The sequence below is a fragment of the Eschrichtius robustus genome, chromosome 6 (genome assembly GCF_028021215.1).
Source record: "Eschrichtius robustus isolate mEscRob2 chromosome 6, mEscRob2.pri, whole genome shotgun sequence".
NCBI lineage: Eukaryota > Metazoa > Chordata > Mammalia > Artiodactyla > Eschrichtiidae > Eschrichtius > Eschrichtius robustus.
In genome coordinates, this window is record NC_090829.1 from 20,023,453 (window position 1) to 20,044,093 (window position 20,641).

General features: G+C 51.6%; 1 protein-coding gene across 4 annotated transcripts in view; it reads left to right on the plus strand.

Annotated features, from left to right (window-relative positions):
* The window catches only part of MRAS (muscle RAS oncogene homolog), a 59,429-nt gene extending 40,558 nt beyond the window's left edge, over window positions 1–18,871 (plus strand). For 3 of the 4 annotated variants that reach the window (XM_068545980.1, XM_068545978.1, XM_068545979.1), the window contains exons 3-6: window positions 7,805–7,958; window positions 9,341–9,440; window positions 14,079–14,158; window positions 15,556–18,871. In XM_068545980.1, the coding sequence (XP_068402081.1) occupies window positions 7,805–7,958; window positions 9,341–9,440; window positions 14,079–14,158; window positions 15,556–15,655 (434 nt within the window). In that variant the 3' untranslated portion in view covers window positions 15,656–18,871. Of the gene's footprint in view, window positions 1–7,804; window positions 7,959–9,340; window positions 9,441–14,078; window positions 14,163–15,555 lie in introns of those variants that run through there. The other variant, XM_068545981.1, reaches the window with a different exon arrangement.
* The last annotated feature ends 1,770 nt before the right edge of the window (window positions 18,872–20,641 follow it).

A 20,641-nucleotide genomic window follows, 5' to 3' on the forward strand; every position in this document is an offset into this window, starting at 1 on the left:
TAAATATTTTTTGAGCCCTTCACTGGGTGCTGAAGCTTTTGGGGGACCCAGGGAAATGAAAGCCAGACTCCCACGCTCTGGGGCTCCACCACCTGGTGGGGAGCTGAGCCCGGCCTAGAGGCACAGTCTGGGAGGAACCAGAGCCACACACACCAGCAAGGGTGCAAAGACAGAGGTCGGAGATCGGAGGCCGGCGGGGCCCTCAGGAGAGGAGGAGGGCTGTAGCCCTTCTGGAGGGCAGCTGGGGGAGCCCCGAGAGGGCACTCTGGTTGGAGTCGTGGCTGGGCAAAGGCCTGGGGCCGAGACACAGCCCAGCCAGATCCACACCCTCTGGTTGAAGCAAACAGCCTGGATGAGCTGAGGCAGCTGGGCCCTGGGGAGCTGGAGCGCCCTGCTCCCCAGCGTGTGGCCTTGAGCAGATCCCTTTAACTCCCTGGGCCTCAGTTTTCTCATCTGTGCAAGGGGGACGGTAATACCTTCTTTCCAGGGCCATGAAAAGGACTGCAAGGACGTGTGTGTATAAAGCCCCAGCACGGCGCTTGCTGCCAGTCGGAACAGTGAGTGGGACTACGCTTAGCCAAAGAGCTTGGACTGTACCCTGGGCCAATGTCAGAGCCACCAGACCCCTTGCCAGGGTTTGCCTCCCTCTGGGAGCCCTGGAGGAGGAGGAGGAAGGAGAGGGAGAGACCTGGGGGGGGGGGAAGGGGGGAGGGTTCAGCAGGGACCCAAGCAGGTCCTCCATGCTGGCTGCCCGCCTGCCTGGGGCCCCATCCCCGCCAGCATGTGGGCTTGGCTTCTGAATCCACCAGATCCAAGAACGGCTCCAGAGTTTCCACTTAAATCCTCCTCAGCAGCACTGCAGGGCCCGTCCACCCCCGGGTGGGAAGACTGGGGCAGGGCAGATGGAGATGCACAGCACTGGCCCCCTCTGTCTCTCTCCTCCCTCCTTCTCCAGTCTGGCTGCCTCTGTCTGTCCCTGTCTCTGTCTGTCTGCCCGTCTGTCTCCCTCACACATGCACACATTGGCAGAACACCTCTCACAGTGACTAATACTTTCTGTCTCAGGAGTCCTCCTACCTTCATGACATCAGGCATGGGGGATGCAGGCAGAATCATGATTTTTTTTCAAGCATAGCTGCCCGTTTTTTGCAGCCTCCCCAGAAGTCTTGGAGGCAGAGCTGCTGACCAGGGGCCTGTGACCAGGCTTTTGCAGGATGTGTGGAGGGGAGGGGTGGGCAAGGGGTGGACCCCAAACCAGACAAGGCCCAGCTCGGCCCCCACTCCTCCCTGGTTGAACCTGCCTTCCTGGGGCCCAAGGTTTGGAATTTCCAAGGCGCCCTCAACTCTGCTCTCTCCCCTTGGCCCCCATTCCCTGTGTTCCATGTCCTCGGGGTGCCCCTGTTCATTCTTTCCCCTCCCTCTGACGCACACTGCCTTTGCTTACACCCTGGTAGCCTCTGCTCGGGTTGCGCCTCCACCTCTTCACAAGCACCCTCCTTCAGCCCCCTCCCTCTTTGGATGCCAAACTCTCTCTCCTCTGGCTACGTCTCTTTCCTTTCTGGACCTTCAGTAGCTCCCCAGTGCCCACCAAGTTCTAACATTTTAGTTTAGGATCCAAGGTCCCAGCCTCTGATCTCCCTGTCTCCTCTTTCTCCCTCCTCTTCCCAACACAGACCCTTTCCCCCAGCGCACCGGCCTCCTCACTGCTCTCTCCTTTCCAGCCCCCGAGCCCTTGCTCGTGCTGTTCCTCTGCCTGCGAGCCCCTTCCCCAGGCCCTGTCTTTTTATGTCAAATTCTATTCTTCTGATAAACGTCCTCTCTTCGATAAATGTCCTCTCTTCGCTAAAACCTTCCATTATCCCTCCAGGCCGAAGGGACCCACCCCTTCTCTAGATCTCCAGTAATATGTATCACTTTCTGTCCTGTGTTTTTATTTTTCTTTAAGTATCAGCCCAGCTAGCCTCTAAGTACCTTAAGAGGGAGATGCATCTTATTCTTTAACCACCCAAAGTACCAAGCAGCAGAGGGGTTGGTACCGAGTAAGTGCTCAGAAAATAATTGGCAAATGGATGGCTGTACCTCTTAGGGTCACACATGCAGGCTGCTTCTGTCCCCCAAAGGTGGGGCGGGCCTGGCGGTCACCACACACCCATGTGCTATTTCTGTCCAGGCTGTTATTAGGATTATGCTAGGCTCTTACAATGAGCTAGAAAGTTCCTATATTTTTCTTGCTCTGGAACAATTTGTAGATTACAAGACTAGCTTTGGGCTCCTCGTGGGGTAGTTTTTGTCTCTTCAGTTTTTTTGTTTTCTTTTTTTTAAAATAAATAAATATTTATTTATTTATTTATGGCTGTGTTGGGTCTTCGTTTCTGTGCGAGGGCTTTCTCCAGTTGCGGCAAGTGGGGGCCACTCTTCGTCGCGGTGCGCGGGCCCCTCACCATTGCGGCCTCTCTTGCTGCGGAGCACAGGCTCCAGACGCGCAGGCTCAGTAGCTGTGGCTCACGGGCCCAGTCGCTCCGCGGCATGTGGGATCTTCCCAGACCAGGGCTCGAACCCGTGTCCCCTGCATTGGCAGGCAGATTCTCAACCACTGCGCCACCAGGGAAGCCCTTGTCTCTTCAGTTTCATTGATAATTATTGTCCTATTCAGGTTTTATATATTTTCTTGAGCCAATTTTGTTCATTTATATTTTCTTAAAACACCCATTTCATCGAGTTGAAAATATGTTGCTATAAAACTGTAGTTTTTTCTAATTAAATATTTATCGATATCCATAGTCATAGGCCTTTTCTCATTCCAAATATCTTTTCTTTTTTTCCTCTGATAGGAATTCCTAAAGGTTTTTTTCTTAAGTGATCCTTTCAGAGAATCAGCTTTTGATTTTTAGATATCAGCTACTTTTTCCTTCTTCCCATTTTCTTAATTTCTACTTTTGTTGATGATTTCTTCTTTCTTTGGTTTTATTTTATTTTTTCTTTTCTAACCTCTTGGTTTAAAATGCTTAGTTACTCTTTAGTCTTCCTTGTTTTCTGAAGTGCATTTAAAGCTGTAATTTTCCTCTAAGTACCACTTGGACCTCAAAACAGGGGGTTTTATTATTGTCTATTGTTGTGCAATTCTAAATTGTCTGTGATCTCTGCTTTGCTCTTTTACTGGAGAATTGTAGAGCACTATACCTTTTTAGAGTTTCAAGTGGATGGTTTCTTTTATACTCACGTTTCTGTTCATTTCTGATGACCCACATGACTTATGCTTTCTGGAATTTGTTGAAATTTTTATTTATGGCCAATTTTTATGACCATTTCACGTGTGTTTGAAAATACTTATTTATGGTTTTGAATGTAAAGTTCATTCTTTCAGTCTCTCAGATTACATTTATGAATTGTATTATTTAATGATGAATCATTATTTTGGGAGCCACTTGTTCTGTCTCTAAGGGAGGACTGTTCAATTCTCCCACAATGATTGTGGGATTTGTCAATTCCTACTGTTTTAAAAAATTAGTTTTTTATACATATATATATATATTTTAGGCAACATTCTTATATGCTTATGACTCATGACTTTGACATTTCCTGATGCTGTACTTTTTCCTATTATAAATGCCCTGGTTTGTTCTGTTTAATTCCTTAGCCTTGAATTCTGTTTTGTGGATGCATGTGGCTGGCATATCCTTTTTTGTCTTTTCATTTTTCATTCTTTCTGTGTCATTTTGTTTTGTACGTGTCTTTTATGGTAGCAGACAAGTGGATTTTGTACTGAGTATCTGCTTTTAATGGATGCATTTAACCCATTTGCATTGACTGTCATTCATCACAGATTTATTTCTGCCATCTTATTTCATGTCTACTTTTTAAACTTTCTCATTTTTGTATAGTTTCATTGGATTGGTCCCATTTGCTTAGTCCTGTTTTTCTTTCCTCTAATGATTAGGAAGGTTTGAGTTTTATTTCAGGTGGTTATTCTATATACATATGTGTGTGTGTACTTATGTTTCTCTATCAACATCTGGATGTAGTCAATATCTTTAAACTCTTCCCAGATAAGGCAAGTACTTTAGTAATGACTTATTTTTTCCCAGCCTATATCCTCACATATGGATCATTATAGATTTTAGTTCTAAATTGCCATTCGTTTTCTTCAAGTTGTGTTATAATATTTATTTAAATTTACCTCTTAGGTTTTGCTGTTTCCTTTGCATACCATTGGTACCACTCATCTTTCTCTTTCGTGGGTCTATTGTTCACTTTGCTGGTGTATATCCTCCAAGAATTCTCTTAGAAACTGTGGGTAATGTAATTTCTAAGGCCATCAATGTCTGAAATGACTTTTTCTCCGTTCTAGAGGGTCCATCTGATTTTCAACTCCCTGTTGAATCGTTTTTTTTTAAGTTCTGAATGATCAGATTTTTAAATATCTTAGACCTCTAGTCTTTGTTTTGGATAATATACACCCTCAAAATCTATGAGCATATTAATTACAATATTACCTGAATGTCTTTTGCCATTCAGTTCAGGCCTCCCCATCCCCACTTCAGCCAAATCCATGCCATTTTCATCTGTTTTGTTGATTGCATTTCTGAGTGGGATTTACTTAGGACCAAAGGCTCCACTCCCTCTGGGTGAAGGTGCAGTCTTCGTTCCCCACCCCCTCCCTAGGAAATGGGGGAAACTGCCTCAGTCATCCCACTGGTCCTCAGCTGTAGATCTTATTTTCTTAGCCCCTTCATTTGATATCCAGACCAAAGAATTCTAGGATATCAGAACTCAATCCTGAAGACCCAGGAGCCCTGCCCCGCCTTTCGTCCATGAGGAGACTGAGGCTCTTGTGCGTGGGGCACAGCCTGGGTCCGTGTGTCCGCCGAGCCTTGCCGCTCTGCCATGCTGAGTGACTCAGGAGCGTGTGCAGGGGCGACAGGCTGTGGGGACGAGGTCACTTTCTCAGGCACGATCTCAAGGTGTCTCCTGAGGAGATGTGGCTTCCTGGGGGTCCTGGATAGCCCGTCCTGTGGCTTTCCTTGCCATCCACACACATGTAGATGGATATATCCTACATCTGTATCTCTTGCCCCTCTTCTAAGTTTCTGACTTAAGTCTGCAAATGCCTATTTGAAACTCACATAGGTGTCTGAGAGGTTCTGAAGTGTGTGTAAAAAACTCAGCCCTCCCAACCCTCTTTTTCACCGTCTTCCCCACCTTGGGATATGACACCACCATTCATTTGGCTCAGGCCCCAGACAGCCACTGTCCTCAACACTCTTCTCTCCCACTCCCACGTCCACACATTTCCACACAGAACGCCCCGCTCCTGTTGGCTCTGTCTTAGAAAGTGGCCTAAATCTGGTCACTCCTCACAGCATCCACTCCATCCCACCCTTGGTCCAGCCCTCCATCTGGTCACTTCTCACAGCATCCACCCCATCCCACCCTTGGTCCAGTCCTCCATCCTCTCTTGCTGGTTATGGCATAACCTCCTACCTAGTGCCGCTGCTTCTACTCTTGGTCTGGGTTTTCCCAACAGCCAGGATAAACTTTTCAAATGGCCTATAGATCATTTCGCTCTTTGGCCCAGTCTCTGCGGTGGCCCGTTTCTTGCTTAGAATGAAGTCAGCCTTACCCCGGTGCAGCAGCCCACCCCCCCCATCACCTGCCCCCACCTCCTCCCTCTCCTCCGCTCACCAGTCCCTCCGCTTCCCCAGGCCAGTGGGCCTGCCCTTGCACACCTCCACGCACTTGTTCCCTCTGCCGGGAATGCTCTTGCCCTTGGCCACGTGGCTCCCCCTCCCCCATCATTTAGTCACTGTTCAAAAGCTTCTCCTAGAGACGCCATCCTTCCCTATCCAAAACGACACCAACTTCTTCCAGTTTCCTTCAACTGGTGCCATTGTTCTTCATAGTATGTACTCATCTTTACTAGATATAATATGATCCATTCATTTATCTGCCTTCCTATTAGAGTATATGTAAGTCCTATGGGAGCAAGGATTTTGCCCCATTCCCCCTGTATCCATAGTGCCTAGAACACTGCCTGACACACAGTAGGCTCTCAAATATTTCTTGAATGAATGGATGGATGCATGAAACCGAATAGACTTCACATTCATCTATTCATTCAACTACTATTTGAGTCCTGTTTGTGCCAGCCTCTGAGTAGACGAGTGACACACAAACCAGGTCCCTGCCTCTGGGAACTGACAGTCCAGCTGGGGGCCTTTTCAATGGGCAGTGAGAACAGCGTCATGAAGGGTCTGTATGGGGGTGGTGAGCGTCACGGGGGCTCAGGAGCAGAATTCTGTGAGTCACAGCCTGCTCACCAAGCTAGGGGAGCAGAGAGGAGGGGTGGCTGGGGGAAGGAGTCCCAGGCCCGGAGGGGGGAGAGGCGCCCCGGGTGAGGATACAGGCTCACAGCAGACGCCCCTATAGGGCTTCTCTGTGCCAGCACTGCTCCGAGGGCCTGAGTACATTAACTCAGAACAGCCCCGACGAGCCCCATTTTAGGAGGAGGAGGCACGGAGAAGCGAGCTTGCCCAGGGTCACACTCCAGGGATGAGGAGCCAGACTCAGCCCCCGAACCCGGCTTCGGAATCCGTAACCAGCCGCTCCGCTGCGTGCAGGAGACGGGAAGTGGGTCTGGGGCAGGGGCTTGCAGGCCGCTGAGGGGTTCAGATTTCACAACGCCCACAGCGCTGGAGCCGGCCAGGCTTGCAGGTCTAAAGGGAGACACCCCCGCCCCCTACGCCGCTGAGGCTGTGACCTCTCTCTGAAACAGTCAGGGAGAGCATTTGATCTCTGGAGAACAGCGGTGCGGGTAGTGAGAGGAGATGGATGGGCTGGGGAGAAGAGCCTTTGCGGAGAGGTTCCCGCCGCAGCCTCCGTGTCCCCAGCTGCCTCAGCTCCCACATCGCACCACCCTGTAGCGTCCCCATCCCAGGTGGCGAGGGCCCCGGCTCTCGGGGGCTGCTCCTTCTCCTCGCCCTGCCTGGTGTCTGTCCGCAGAGGGACTGAGGACACTTCCTGACCCGGGATGGCCTCCTGGGGCTTCCCTCAGGCCTGTCCCAGGGCTCTCCTCCAAAGGAGCTGCAAGGTAGAGGCATTGTATCCAATTTTCTTTTAAATTTATTTTTATGTTTGGCTGCGTTGGGTCTTCATTGCTGTGCGCGGGCTTTCTCTAGTTGTGGCTAACGGGGGCTACTCTTCGTTGCGGTGCGCGGGCTCTAGGCACGTGGGCTTCAGTATTTGTGGCTCATGGGCTCTAGGCGCGTGGGCTTCAGTAGTTGTGGCACACGGGCTTAGTTGCTCCGTGGCATGTGGGATCTTCCCAGACCAGGGCTCGAACCCGTGTCCCCCGCACTGGCAGGAGGATTCTTAACCACTGCGCCACCAGGGAAACCCCATTGTGTCCATTTTACAAAGGGGAAAATGGAGGCTCAGAGAGTCAGGTGACTTTCCCAAGAATCATCTTGTAAGGGCTGCAGCAGGGCTCCAAGCCTAGGTCTGGGGACTCCAGAGGGATTTTGCAGCAGAGCTGATCACTGGCTTTATGAGGCTTTTCTGTAGGCAGATAATTAAGGCCCAGGGAGCAGCGTGGGCTGGAGTCAGTGGGTCCACAAAGGAGTCAGTTAGAGCTGCACACTGAGGTGTCTGAGGCCCCGCTGGACCCTTACCACGCACAGCCTGGAACCTCTTGGGGAGGGCTCGATGGAGCCACCCCAGGGGCCGCAGCAGCAGCCTGGGGGTCCACAGGCCCCAGGGGCTCCAGGGTGGGTGGTGACAGCCCCTGAGCGGCCTCATCCCACCCCAGTTCTGGACACAGCCGGACAGGAGGAGTTCAGCGCCATGCGGGAGCAGTACATGCGCACGGGGGACGGCTTCCTCATCGTCTTCTCGGTCACGGACAAGGCCAGCTTCGAGCACGTGGACCGCTTCCACCAGCTCATCCTGCGCGTCAAGGACAGGTGAGGGCGGCCAAGCCGGGACCTCCCCATGCCTGGCTCAGGGTGGGCTCTGTCTGTCTGTCTGTCTTTCTCAGATCTTCAGGTGAAAGCTGAGGTTCGAGGGGCAGAGCTGCATTCAGACCTTGGTCCCTCCGACTCCTACCAGCTCCCACCCTAGTTCTTTCCACCCAGCCAGAGGAGTCTACATGCAGCCAAGGCCTCGAGGCGTCGGCCCCCTCCCATCTCTCCTAAACTGTCCCCACCGATGAGTCAAGGAATCATAAATAACAGCTGTTTTTCAGCTCCAATGTAACCAGATTTTATTACAGTCAAAGAAAAAGTGAACTTTCTCTCCAGCGTACATTGTAATTGGTTACATCACATTTGACTGTGAGATTGCTAAGCCCCTATTAAAGGCTCATGTTTTCCTTAGCATAATATGGAGTGGTTAAATAATTTGGATTCTGTTTTAAGCCCAACTGGTCTTTTCAGTTAATTGGCTCTTAAAGAGGCAATGTAAAAGTAAAAGGACAAACTAATAGGAAAACAGCAAGCTTTGAACAAATCTTGAAAATTCAAAATTTTCGAAAATTTCAAAATTCGAAAAATCCAGTTAACACTTATCTCAAAGGCAAAGTGTTAATAACTTTTCAAGGTAAAGGGATATGCACTCATACACACATGCACACATATACACATAGAGCTCCAAGAGACAAATGTGGGTTAAGCCCCTGACTATAGGAATCTCTAAAGAGAAAACATACATGACACAGATACGGGAAAATATTCAACCTTCTTGCTAATCAACAAAGTGCAAGGAAGAAGGATAAAGTACCATTTTTCACCCATCAAATTATAATTTCTTTATGAAAATACTCAATGCTGACAAAGACTGGCATTTCATTCGCTTTGGGACAGCAGTTTGGCCCCATGTGTCCACGGGAATCTTTAAGGCAGACATGCCTCTTGATCCCTCCCTTCCACTCTTGGGAGCCATCCTGATTTTGCAGCTGCCATTTATTGAGTGGCAACTGTGTGCCAGCCCCTGGTGCTCTTCACAAGTCACTGCTGATGGCCACAGCATGATGGCCTGCATGGGTGGTGTGTCAGGGTGACTGGGAGATGAGAGGAAGCAGGTCTGGGGACCTGGCCGCTGGCCCAGTCAGTGCAGAGCCAGGGGATTCCCAGGAGGGCCTCCACTCACCTTGCAACGGGCCTGAGGCTTCAAACCAAGGCAGCCAGCAGCCCCCGGGTCCCTCTTCCATTCCAGGAGATGTGGAGGGAAAGACTCTGAAGTTAACCCAGGCCCATAGGGAGGTGCTGTGTGCTGTGTCAGGCCTGAGGCGTGGGTGCCCCGCCTTCACCAAGGGAAGCTCACGAGCTGCTGTTCCTTTTTTTCCCAGGGAGTCATTCCCGATGATCCTCGTGGCCAACAAGGTCGATTTGATGCATTTGAGGAAAATCACCAGGGAGCAAGGAAAAGAAATGGCCACCAAACACAATGTAGGTGGTGTGCACGCGCGCGTGTGCATGTGCGTGCGCGCGTGTGCATGTGTGTGTGCGTGTGTGTGTGTGCGTGTGTCGGGGTGAGGGCTCAGGGGCTGTCAGTGCCCCCTCACTCCTGCAGTCCTAGTCTACAGGAATGAAACACAGGCCTCCTAGGTAGTGGGCTAGATCCACATAGAGGCACATGTGATGTGGGATATTTTGTGAAACAAGACAGCAGGCCAGAGAGAAAGCACCTTCTTGGCAGTCATTAGAGGCCCCGCTGTGGGGAGCAGGTACCTTTACCTCCCGGCCCCGACGCAGCAGGTTCCTCGCTGGGCTGCGCAGAGGCTTGGCTTCTGTCCCTGTCTCTGAGCCAGTGCCTGACTCTGCTCAGAATCGTCAGATCAGCGACCTTCACTGAGCCCTGCTCTGTGCCAGGCATTGTGCTGGGGGAGCATCTACTCCCGGCAATCACACACTGAGGTAGGCACCACTGTCTCCATCGAGTGATCAAACCGAGGTTTGCCCCGGCCCACACAGTGCACGTCAGCAGACATCTTCGGGTTGTTTGTTTGTTTGTTTGTTTTTCAGTTCATTGTGATGCCCCTTTGCCCACTGGATGGTGGGGTCACTGGGCTTCTTCCCACCCCTCCCCCCGCATTAGCACAGCCATGCCCCAGCCTCAATGGTCAGTCATGTAGAAGTTCACCCAGCCTCCTGGAAAGTCTGCAGGGTTGCCCTTTCCCTCTGCCCAGTGGGCCCAGCTCCGTAAGTAGAGGGAGGGGCTCACTGCGAGTTCGTTTTGCTTGTCTCTGCCTTCTGTGTTTATTCACGTATTCATGCAACAGTCCTAGGCCCTGGCAAACAAAACTCCATGCCTCGGGGTGCTTGCTTCTAGAGATGGCAGCAAATTAGAGCGTGTCAGAAGGTGACATGTGCTCTGGGGGAAAGTAAATCAGGGAAGGGGGTAGGGAACATGGAGTGGGGGGCTGCTTTTACAGATAGGTGGTCAGGGAAAGCCTTACTGGAAAGGTGCATATCAGTGAGGACTGACAGGAGGTGAGGGAGTGAGTCCTCTGGATATCTGGGGAAAGAATGTTCCAGCAGAGGAATAATCAGTGCAGAGGCCCTGAGGTGGGAGTTTGAGGAACAGCAAGGAGGTGAAAGGAGGCTGGAGCGGCCAGAGCAGAAGAAGTGAGAGGGGTGAGTAGCAGGAAGTGAGGTCAGAGCGGGGGGTTTAAGGCCTTATGGGCTTTTGCTCAGAGTGGAGGGGAAACCACTGGAGGGTTTTGAGTGAGGAGTGACACGGCCCGACTCATGGCTGAACAGCTTCCCTCTGGTGCCCATGTGGAGAAAGGTCTTTGGGGGCTGCACCGTAAGCCAGGTGCCGGCTGACGTGGACCCACGTGGTGCCCGTGGAGGTGGCGAGGAGCGGGTGGATTCTGGTGTCTTTCTGAAGGCCGACAGGATTTGCCCACAGACCGGATGTGGGGTGAGAGAGAAAGGATTTGAGGAGGATGCCCAGGTTTGGGGCATGAGGAACTTTCAGAAGACTGGAGCTCCACTAGCCGGGCAGTGGGGGCTAGAGCACCGAGGACGTGGGGAAGACCAGGAGCTTTGTTTTAGATGCTTAGTTTGAGGAGCCGAGGGGATAATCAAGTGGAGGTGTCCAGACAGCTGTCAGCTACACCATCTGGAGGTACATATTGGAAATCAGCAGCATGTGGGTAGAATCTAAAGCCATGAAACCAGAGTAAATCTTAAAAGTTCTCATCGCAAGAAAAAACAGTTCTGTAACTATATATGATGGATGTAACTAGGCTTCTTATTGTGGTGATCATTTTGCAATATATACAAATATCGAATCATTAAGTTGTACACCTGAAACTAATGTATGTCAGTTATACCTCAATTTTGTGTGTACATATAATTATGTATTTATGTATACACACACATAGAGATAGAGAGAGAAATATATACACACAAAAAGAAAAAAGCCATGAAGCCCAGGGGAATGGGTGTAGATAGGGCAGAGGTCCCAGGCTTGAGGCTGGGGACACTTCAGTGCTGTGGATATGGGGAAATGAGAGGAAGCAGCAAAAGGGACAGAGCAGTCAGTGACATGTGAGGACCAGAGTGGGGTCTTGGGAGCCAAGGAGAGAAAATGCCTCAAGGAGGAGGAAGTGATCAACCAAGACAGGTGTGCTCAGAAGTCTCCAGGTGAGCATGGAGCTAACCTCTGGGTTTAGCATTAGACGCAGGCCTCAGACAGTAGCGTGCCCGTGCCCTCCACCGGCCAACATCCTGCACAGAGAGAGACCAGGAGCCATTCCATCGCGCAGCCTCGGGCTCCACACAGTGAGCTGATGCTAAGAGCCTTCACAGACCCCTGGGTGGGTGGCTGGCTGGCTGGGGACGGGGGAAGGGCGCTGCACGGGGGTAGCAGCAGCCCCATTCTGCAGGTAAAAGGGAATGAGACACGGGGGGCTCAGTGAATTCTGGAGGCTTCATGGCTGGCGAGGAGTACCCACCCATCCCCACTAGAACCCAGGTCTCCAGTCTCTCAGCTGACCTTGCTTCTACAGCGAACGCTGCTGCCTCATTTATCTTTCGACCAAATGACCCTGTGAGCTACTGTCCTAATTTTAGAGCTCATAAGGCAAGTTCTTCTTTAGCTGACCAAGGCAGGTCGCCCCCATCCCATGCAGGAAGGTGGCATTTCCTGGCCCTTCGGTGGAGTCAAATAGTACTACCATTTATTGCAGGGTTTCCCTAAGTTTAAGTCTTGTTACTACGACACCCTAGAATTCTAAGAACCCAGATAATGCACATCAGTGTTTCTTCAGAAGCAGGGTCCCCAGAAAGAAAGTGGAGGCGTCTGGGGACCTGGGCGTACTACAGCGGGTGTGCTTGTGAGCAGGCAGCAGAGGTCGGAGGCCCCAGGAGCCTGGGACTTACGAGCTGGCAGGATTATAGGATGTGAAGAGCCTCCGGGTAGCTCCCAGCCCCAGCTGCCCTCCCGCTTCCCCGCTGAGTGAGTGTGCACAGGGAAGAATGCTGTCCTGCCCTCACAAGGTTGCACAGGACTCTGGCTCCCAGGAGCTATTGGGGCACCTGCCACGCCTAGAAGAGGCTCCGCAGCGGACCTCAGCACCTCTACCTGTCCGTGCCAGGCCATGTGGGAAGTGGAATGTGCACTCGGTCCAGATCTTGATTCTCTGCTGGCTGCCGTGTGGCCTTGGGCAAGTACGTCACCACTCTGAGCTCAGTCTCCCCAGCTGTGAAATGGAGATAGCTGCTTACCTCAGAGGATTAGTGAGGTCAGGGACGTTGAGACCTGGGAGGCCAAACAGCCCACAGTCACCTCAGTGAGCCGCCTACGGTCCAACAGCCTACAGTGGAAGGCAGTTTCCTCTCGGGGTTATCAGAGGCTCAAATATTTGTCAAGTGAAAATTTCGAAGGTCTGAGCCATGCCCTTTGTGCTCTGCCCTTTGTGTCTGGGTCAGCTAGAGCAAGCCCCTGCTTGAAGCCACAGCAGTGTGTGAACATCTGATCTCCCGCGATGGTCGTTGATGGGAAGATACTTTATGATGTGTCCTGGGCGATCATTTACGACATGCTCCTCTAAGATAACGACTTACCCTGTTACCCCGGACCCCCATGCATTTAAACTGTTGATCGTTTTTATTTTCTTCGCTGTGCTTTTCCTTTTCAAGCACGTTATAATGAAATGCCTTAATTTTGTAATCAGGAGAAGGTTGCGAAAAATACCAGAGTTCTTCAGTCTAATCGTGATTGGCTTACTGCATCTCATCTAGGGGGCCTGTGCGTGTTGTCTGGAGCCCACACTCTCGCCACTTGTTGGGGGAGTGGGGATGAGCCTCCTGACTTTGTGGGGTCCCTATTAAAGGCGAAGACCGCGTCCTGACCTCATGGAGCCTTTGTTTTCCTCCCTGTGCCAGTCCGAGGCTTGGGGTAGACATGGCCCTATAGGGTCCCCTCAGCCGCATCTCCCAGTTACTGCTGCCTTCCAGCCGGGTAATGATCCTCAGCCTTAAACATGCAGACACAAGCCTTCTGCAAACATGGCTGAGCTCCGGGCTCATAGACGCAGACCAAGCTCCGGGCTCATAGACGCAGACCAAGCAAGAGCTGGGCCAGGCAGACGGTTGAGGTCGGGGTGGGGTGCATTGACCACCGGGGTCACCAGGGTGCAGAGTCCTGCCCAGGGCCCAGCCTCGCCTCAGCCTTTCCCACCGGAGTCCCCTCTGGAGGACCTGGGAAGAGGGGCAGAATCCTCTAAGGTAGAGAAATAGACCTCAGAGAGAAAAATGAATAGAATCAGAACATACATCAGTTTGATAAATGAAACAGTCTTTAGTCTTCAAGTGTCTAAAAAGATCATTTTTATTCTATTTTTAGGGGGCTTTTAAATATCTCTGTGACCAGAGAACAAGAGAGAATCGGAAAAGCTGTCAGTAAAACTTTCCAACTTTATAGAGTGAGAAACCACTGAGGGCTTGAGGTTGTAGGAGCCGGGGTTCCATGGGGGCTTCGCAGGGTTCCTCGGGACCTCTGAGAATTTGCCTTTTTAGGGAACAGGACTTTGTAATGCTGTTACAGGAACTCCATAATGCTGCTTTGCCTTCCAGATTCCGTACATAGAAACCAGTGCCAAGGACCCACCTCTCAACGTCGACAGAGCCTTCCATGACCTGGTTAGAGTAATTAGGTGAGTGAGGCTCGCCTGCCTGGAAGCAGGGCCTCTGTGGCCAGACGGACACCGGGAAGGCTGGAGGAGCACAGCGCCGTGTCTGAGGCCCAGGCTGGTTCTGGGCCTGGTTTTGGATTTCTTACACTTCTGTCCATCTCTGTCCTTCCCACCTACCTTTGCTCTCCCCGACTCCCTGTGGGTGAAGCCACAAGCTAAACAAAGTGCTTTCCTGCACGAGGTGCCAGCTCAGCCGCCTCCCTGGCCTCCCCTCCATCCTGCAGCTCAGGCTCCCCGAGGGCAGCGCCTCCATCCTGCCCCCGGTGTTCTCCCAACACCAAAGCTGCCAACGCGGTAAAAAGTAGGCCATTCTCCTCTTCCCTGATGTCCGAGCACCCCTTGACATTTCACCTGAACAACCAGCATTCTGATCCCCAGGCTGCAATCACAGAGGCTTTGTACATGTGTCTCCTTTCCAGCCCCTACCCACTGTCGGTCTCCAAGGAGTGTCAGAAACCCCAGGCTGTATAGTCTCTTGTGGATTCTTTTGCATAGTCAGGTCCAAACCTTAATCATCCCATGCTTAGATGACGGAGACAGTGTCCTGGCTGGTCTCACTGTCCCCCCACCTTTCCTGTTGCCAAAGTCTTCAACGTACAGAGTGGCCTAGCCAGTGGTTCTCAGACAGCATGCATTTGGTATGTTGTCTTATGCTGACCTGTAGGGCTGTTGCTTAGTCATGGGATCGCCGTGCACTTCCCAACCTGCCGCCTCTCAGCCCCCGCAGTGCGTGCACACACTCACACCCATACACTCACACCCAACAACCTCCTTTTCTCATTATTCCCCAGCGTGGACGGTGGTTTGCAGCCTTCACCTTATGCTTTAGCTGGCAGTCCTGCACTCGGGAAGCGATTTTCTCATGGGCCTTTGCCTGGAGTTAGGAGATGCTACCACACCAGGAGTGGGTGATGTCTTGGTTATGGACCTCGAGTTCCAAGGGCAGGTTTTAGACGTAGGAAAAATGAACAGGAAACACGTAAAAAGCTTTTGTGCTCAGTTGACCTGTCATTTTATTTAAAATATGAAACACAGACATAGACGCCAACCCTGTATAACATATAACATAGCTTGTGATTGAAATAAACGTAGCCACTGCATGGGTATCAGGAAGTCTCACCAGTAGCATGACAGGTTTTGCTCTGCCCTCTCTCCCTTCCCACTTCCTCGCCTTAGAGACACGGTCCCGGCCAGGCTCTCTTCCTCCAGCGTCCAGAACAGCGGGCCCGCCCCCTCCCCCTCCCCCTCCACAGCCAGAACTAGCCTCCCAGCCGCAGACCCAGGGGCAAGGGAGGAGAAGGCAGGGAGAAGCAAAGGCCTCTCTAACGTTGTTATTCTGCCCTTCCTTGTCTCAAAAGGCAACAGATTCCGGAAAAAAGCCAGAAGAAGAAGAAGAAAACCAAATGGCGGGGAGACCGGGCCACTGGCACCCACAAACTGCAGTGCGTGATATTGTGATGGCCCGAGGCCCTGGGCACAGTGACCGGGAACTGGCCAGCCCTTGGGACCCCTCCGCTGCCTAACCGCACTGAAGACCATTCTAACCATGACCCTTGGCCCGAGGACTTGACACAGGAAGGGAGAGAGGGAGGGTGGGCAGGGAGGAGGTGGAGTCTGGCTTTGCTGGAAGGGCACGGGCTGCCCTGTGTCTCAGCAGCAACCGAGAGGCAGCAGTAAACAAAGCAGCATCCAAGTCCCTGTGTTGATGCAGCCCGGTCCCTCCCCACTCTTGGTGGCTGTGTTGTTTCTTTGAACTACATAGTGTGGGTTTGATGTGGAAGTGTTTCTCCACGTACAAAAACAAGCCATGATCACGCCCCCCCCCACCCCACCCCCAGTCCACAGTGTCTGAGCTTGGGTGTCTTTTGTAGATTTTTAAATTATTTTAGGGATTATTATTTTATTAAAGGGGTCTGTGCCCACTGCCTGGTGAAGTTTCAAGTCTTCAGCAGACCTCTTCTATAACATGTCTGGAATATGGTTGTTTTTTAACTGAATTTTCCCAGCCGTGCCAAAACGCAGCTCAACATGAAAGCAGAGTGACCGAGAGACCAGAAGTTCACGGGGACCGTGGCTGGAGGCCTCGGGAGAAACAGACCCTACTCGTGGCCTACTATAAACTGGAGAGAAGAGAGATGTGTGTACCCAGAAGGTTTTACTGTGGTTGAGGATATGCAGATATTAGGAAACAAAATTTTGTTTTGCTGAGGGGAGCGGCGGGCACGTCAGTTTTAAAAGGGCTTCTCATTACCCTGGAAATATATAAATTTTAAGTAAGTTTACTGGAGTCACAAAAGTGTTCGTGTATTTTTCAGGTGGTGTGGGTTAAGTTCTGTGTTCTTCGCAGCCATGGGAGAGGGCTTTCTCCCATCACCTGTGCTCTCTGGTGCCTCTGATACAAACACACTGAACAGGCGTGTACGGTCTCTGCGTCGAAGTCAGCTAACACGGACACCATCTGGAAAACTCTAGTTCGTGCTAAATCTGAACCAAAAATGATCCAGTACTGTTCTTACTAAAACAGCACCAAGACCTGAAGCCATTTTCCCTTTGAGTCAACTGACTCACTTCTTAAGCCCAATAAGTGAGCAAAACCCCTAGAAGCATTTGCAAACTTAGTATTACAGGCTGCCTTTCTGGCAGGAACTTTTATTAACCTCTTGGATCTTAACTACACTATATAAGTGGAGGAGAAAGAAAGGTTGGGGTGACGACATGGCTCCCATACACCTGTTTCTACAAGGGGCCAGCCCCCTAGCTTCCTGACGACGCCCACCTGCCTCTCAGGTGCTGCTGGTGTGAGCCAGACTGGGGCGGGGTGGATGGACAGCGCACCCTGGAGGGAAAGTCAAAAGATGAGGCGGCCGGCTAGTGACCTTAGTTTCCATCTGTTACAAATCAGGCCACCAAGCAAACTAGAATATCCCTAGTGAGTGGCCTGGCCACCATTTGGAGAAAGAAACCCGGGGAAAGGGAGCACTCAGCTGGACATCGAGACACCTGGATTCTTCCCTAGTTTTGAAAATGTGCTGAGTTCCTAACTCAGCAAGATCACCAGCAACGTGGTGGAAGGGGAGCGCAGCCAAAGAGTGATTCTGATGCCGGAAACAACAGATGGGACTTCTGTTTGTTGGAAAATCAAACTTCTTTGTCTAAATGGCCCTTTTTTTCTGACCCTGAAAGGAAGGGTAACAAAGAATATTCCAGATCAGGCACTTCAGAGCTTCCCAAGATCCTGTAATGTTAATGGGCCTTCTAAACACTAACAGGACAAGGCTCTTTCCAACCCATACGCTCCTCTGAGCCACACCCTAGCAGCCCGGGTGCAGCTGGGTGGCAGCTGCAAACTGGAGATGAGGAAGAGGCAAGACAGCGGGAAGAAGGAAGGATGGAGATGCGGTGATGGAGGGGGTGGAGGAGCAGGACAGGAAGCCCTGCACACAGGGCAGCATCCGCTTCAGGAAGGTCCCGGGCACGGACCACCACCAGCACCCCTGCCCACTGTGGAGCCTGCAGCTCCCTGACGGCACTGGACGGGGAAGCTTGTTGGAAACAGTTCAGTGGACTTAGAGCGAAGCCCTTAGCTGTGAATGTAACCAGACAAAGGGATTCCAGCTGCTTCTAGGCCCTCCACCCAACAGGGCAGCGCATCTGCCCCACCCCCGGCCCCATCTTCCAGGACATCTCTCCTGCACTCAGCCCACAATGCTGGAGGGAGAAACTGGGTAAGGGATGGCCTTCTGTAGCCTCCCTGTTGAGCTAATGGTCAGCCTTCATCTCCCATGACCTCATTTTCCCCATAGGTGAGGTGGGTAAATAACACTTTTAAAAGGCGGTTCTTTGCGTTTTAGAGAACTGTGGATGCTTGTGGCAGTGGCGGCTTCTGGATAGGCCTGAGTGGCACATACCCAAGGGCATCCCCGGTACATGGTCACCTGGCGGGGTCAGTCTGGAAAACCAGTTGGCCATGCTACTTCCTGACTGTGGAGCCCAATGGGATTTGTGTCTTTGGTGGCATTCTGGTGTTCCCACTGGTTTTCCATCTGAATAGTGCTCCCTTCATGCCCCCTGGAGCACACCCTTCCTGAAATCCTCTCACCCCATGCCTTTGCCACTGTGTGCTCTCAGATTTCCTTCTAACATTCTTCCGCCCCTCCCCCACTTAGAGGGCTCTTTTTCTCCCCAGCAAGTAATGCTAGCCATCCTCTCCACCCCCAGCCTGGGGCGATGGCCACTGACTTTCCCTCACAGGGGACACTTGGATGGCTTCTGTTAGGACTTTGCCCCCCATCTTCTTGTGGAGAATGCCTGTCAGCCTGGTGTGGCCTGCCTCATGTTCCTAGGAAGAGTGACCCACTAACACGTGGCAGCTCTAACCCAAAGGCCCCTCGGACGTGTTACAGAAAATCCGGAGCCAGAGAGAGTTTCCCTCCATTCGCAGCCCATTGGATTAGAAAGTCCATGTCGGGTTTACTTGGCATGAAAGATACTTGAATTACTGAGCGCCCGTGAGCGCCCAGCTTGTGTTACACAGTGTTAGCTATTGTCTACACAGGTGGCCATTGTCGTGAAATGAGAGTGATGCCTGAAGATCTCAATGATGCTTGAGCCTTTTATGTAACTTTTATTAAGTCTTTGTGTATCCCAACTCATTAATAAAGAAAAGAAGAGGAACACTTGTCTGTCTGATTTCCTCTTACTCAAATATTCCTGACGTTTCGCTGAGAACATTAAACGTTGTCAGCGTCTGGCCCAGAACACTGCCCTCTTGCGGAGAAGACAGCTGGTGACTATGAGTGTTGTCCCCGTCCTGCCAATCTCCTGATGTCCAGCAGCCCTGGATATGGGCTCTGCCTCTGACTTTTATGTGCCTTTGAGCAAGTTACCTGCTTTAATCTTCAGCTGCCCCGCCCGTGAATGGGACAATGGTGTGCGCTTCCTAAGCAGACGAGGGCTAAAGCTCAGTGTGGGCGTTCGTGGTACAGATCCCAGAAATGATGCTCTTTGTAAAGGACACCGACTGGATCGCCTGATGTTGCTTTTCGTGAAAACTGCCCCCTGCCCCCATCTGCAAGATCACAGTCTTTCGTATAATGTGATTACATTTCTCTTTTGACTGAAACTGATGGGTAGTTGACCAAGCTGAGCCTCTCTGGGTCTTTTTCCCAGGTAATAGAGGACCAAAGCCCTCTCTTGGTACTTCTTTGGGTGATGACAGCTGAAGCATGTAAACTTGGAGGTTAGGGGTGCTTCTCACACCCTCTGTGCTGGGGGCAGAGAAGGCCGGACTGCAGACTAGAGTAGGGAGGGGTGGTGTGGCTGCCTGCCCATTCATCCCTCCCATGCAGATTTCCTGGGCACCACCACGTGCCAGGCATTGGGCTGGGTGCTGGGTGGTGGTGAGCAGAGCAAAGGGTCTTCTGATAGATCTCCTTTAGTCCTGTCGCCTTTAGTCCCGTCCTGACCTACTCCATCAAAACCTGCATTTTAGCAAGATGCCCAGGTAATTCACATGTGCAGTAAAATCTGAGTATCACTGCCCTACGACATCAACCCGGCATTGGAATGAAATCTAGCCTGGACCTGAGGCAGGAGATAGATGGGCCCCAGGCTGAGCAGCTGGGGTTGGTCCCCTGTGGACAGATACTCCAAGATGCAGACGATAGCAGGAGGGAGGAGGAGCTGAGCCCTGCCCAGATAAGAGAAAAAGAGACCACGTATCCCTCATTCTGAGGTCAAGGAGACCTTCCCGACTACACATGCGCAGAAAGGCTCCTCAGGCGCCAAGCAGGGAGGGGGCGCCACCCCATAGTAGGTGGTGTCACCCTACCCATAGCCCTCTTCGCTAGAATCCATCTTGGCTAAGCGATGCGCACACAGGGGAGGACTCTGAGATAAACCAAATATGGACTCAGAGCCAGGCAAAGCAAGATGATTGGCCAGAGGAAACCTGGAAGAAATGCCCCGTAAAAGTGATTCAAACGACCACGAGGGCACGACTCTCCCTCTGAGCCCGCCCGTGTGAGTCTATTCACACGTACTCTTTTTACTCCTAATACACACTTTGTTTCCCTAGTTTCCATCTCTTTGTGGAAATTCATTTCTGCCTCTGGTGGTCTAGTGGCTAGGATTCAGCTCTCTCACTGCTGCTGCCTGACTTCGATCTCTGGCCGGGGAACTCAAATCCCGCTTCAAGCCACTGCAGCCCGAGATCAGACTCACTGCCTCAAGACCCAGTTCAACCACGTTCACCCAGGGGCAGCCTCATCTGCTTTCAACTCAGCAGTTAGAGTTTGCTCCTCTGCCTGGAACAGCCGCAAGATTCTGCCTGGCCAGGCAGCGAGCTCAGAAGTATCCCCACAGCCAGCAAGCGGTTTCCTTAATTAAGGGAAGTGTTTACACAAAGGCAAATTGGATCCCAGTTTGCTTCTCAAACGCTCTAGC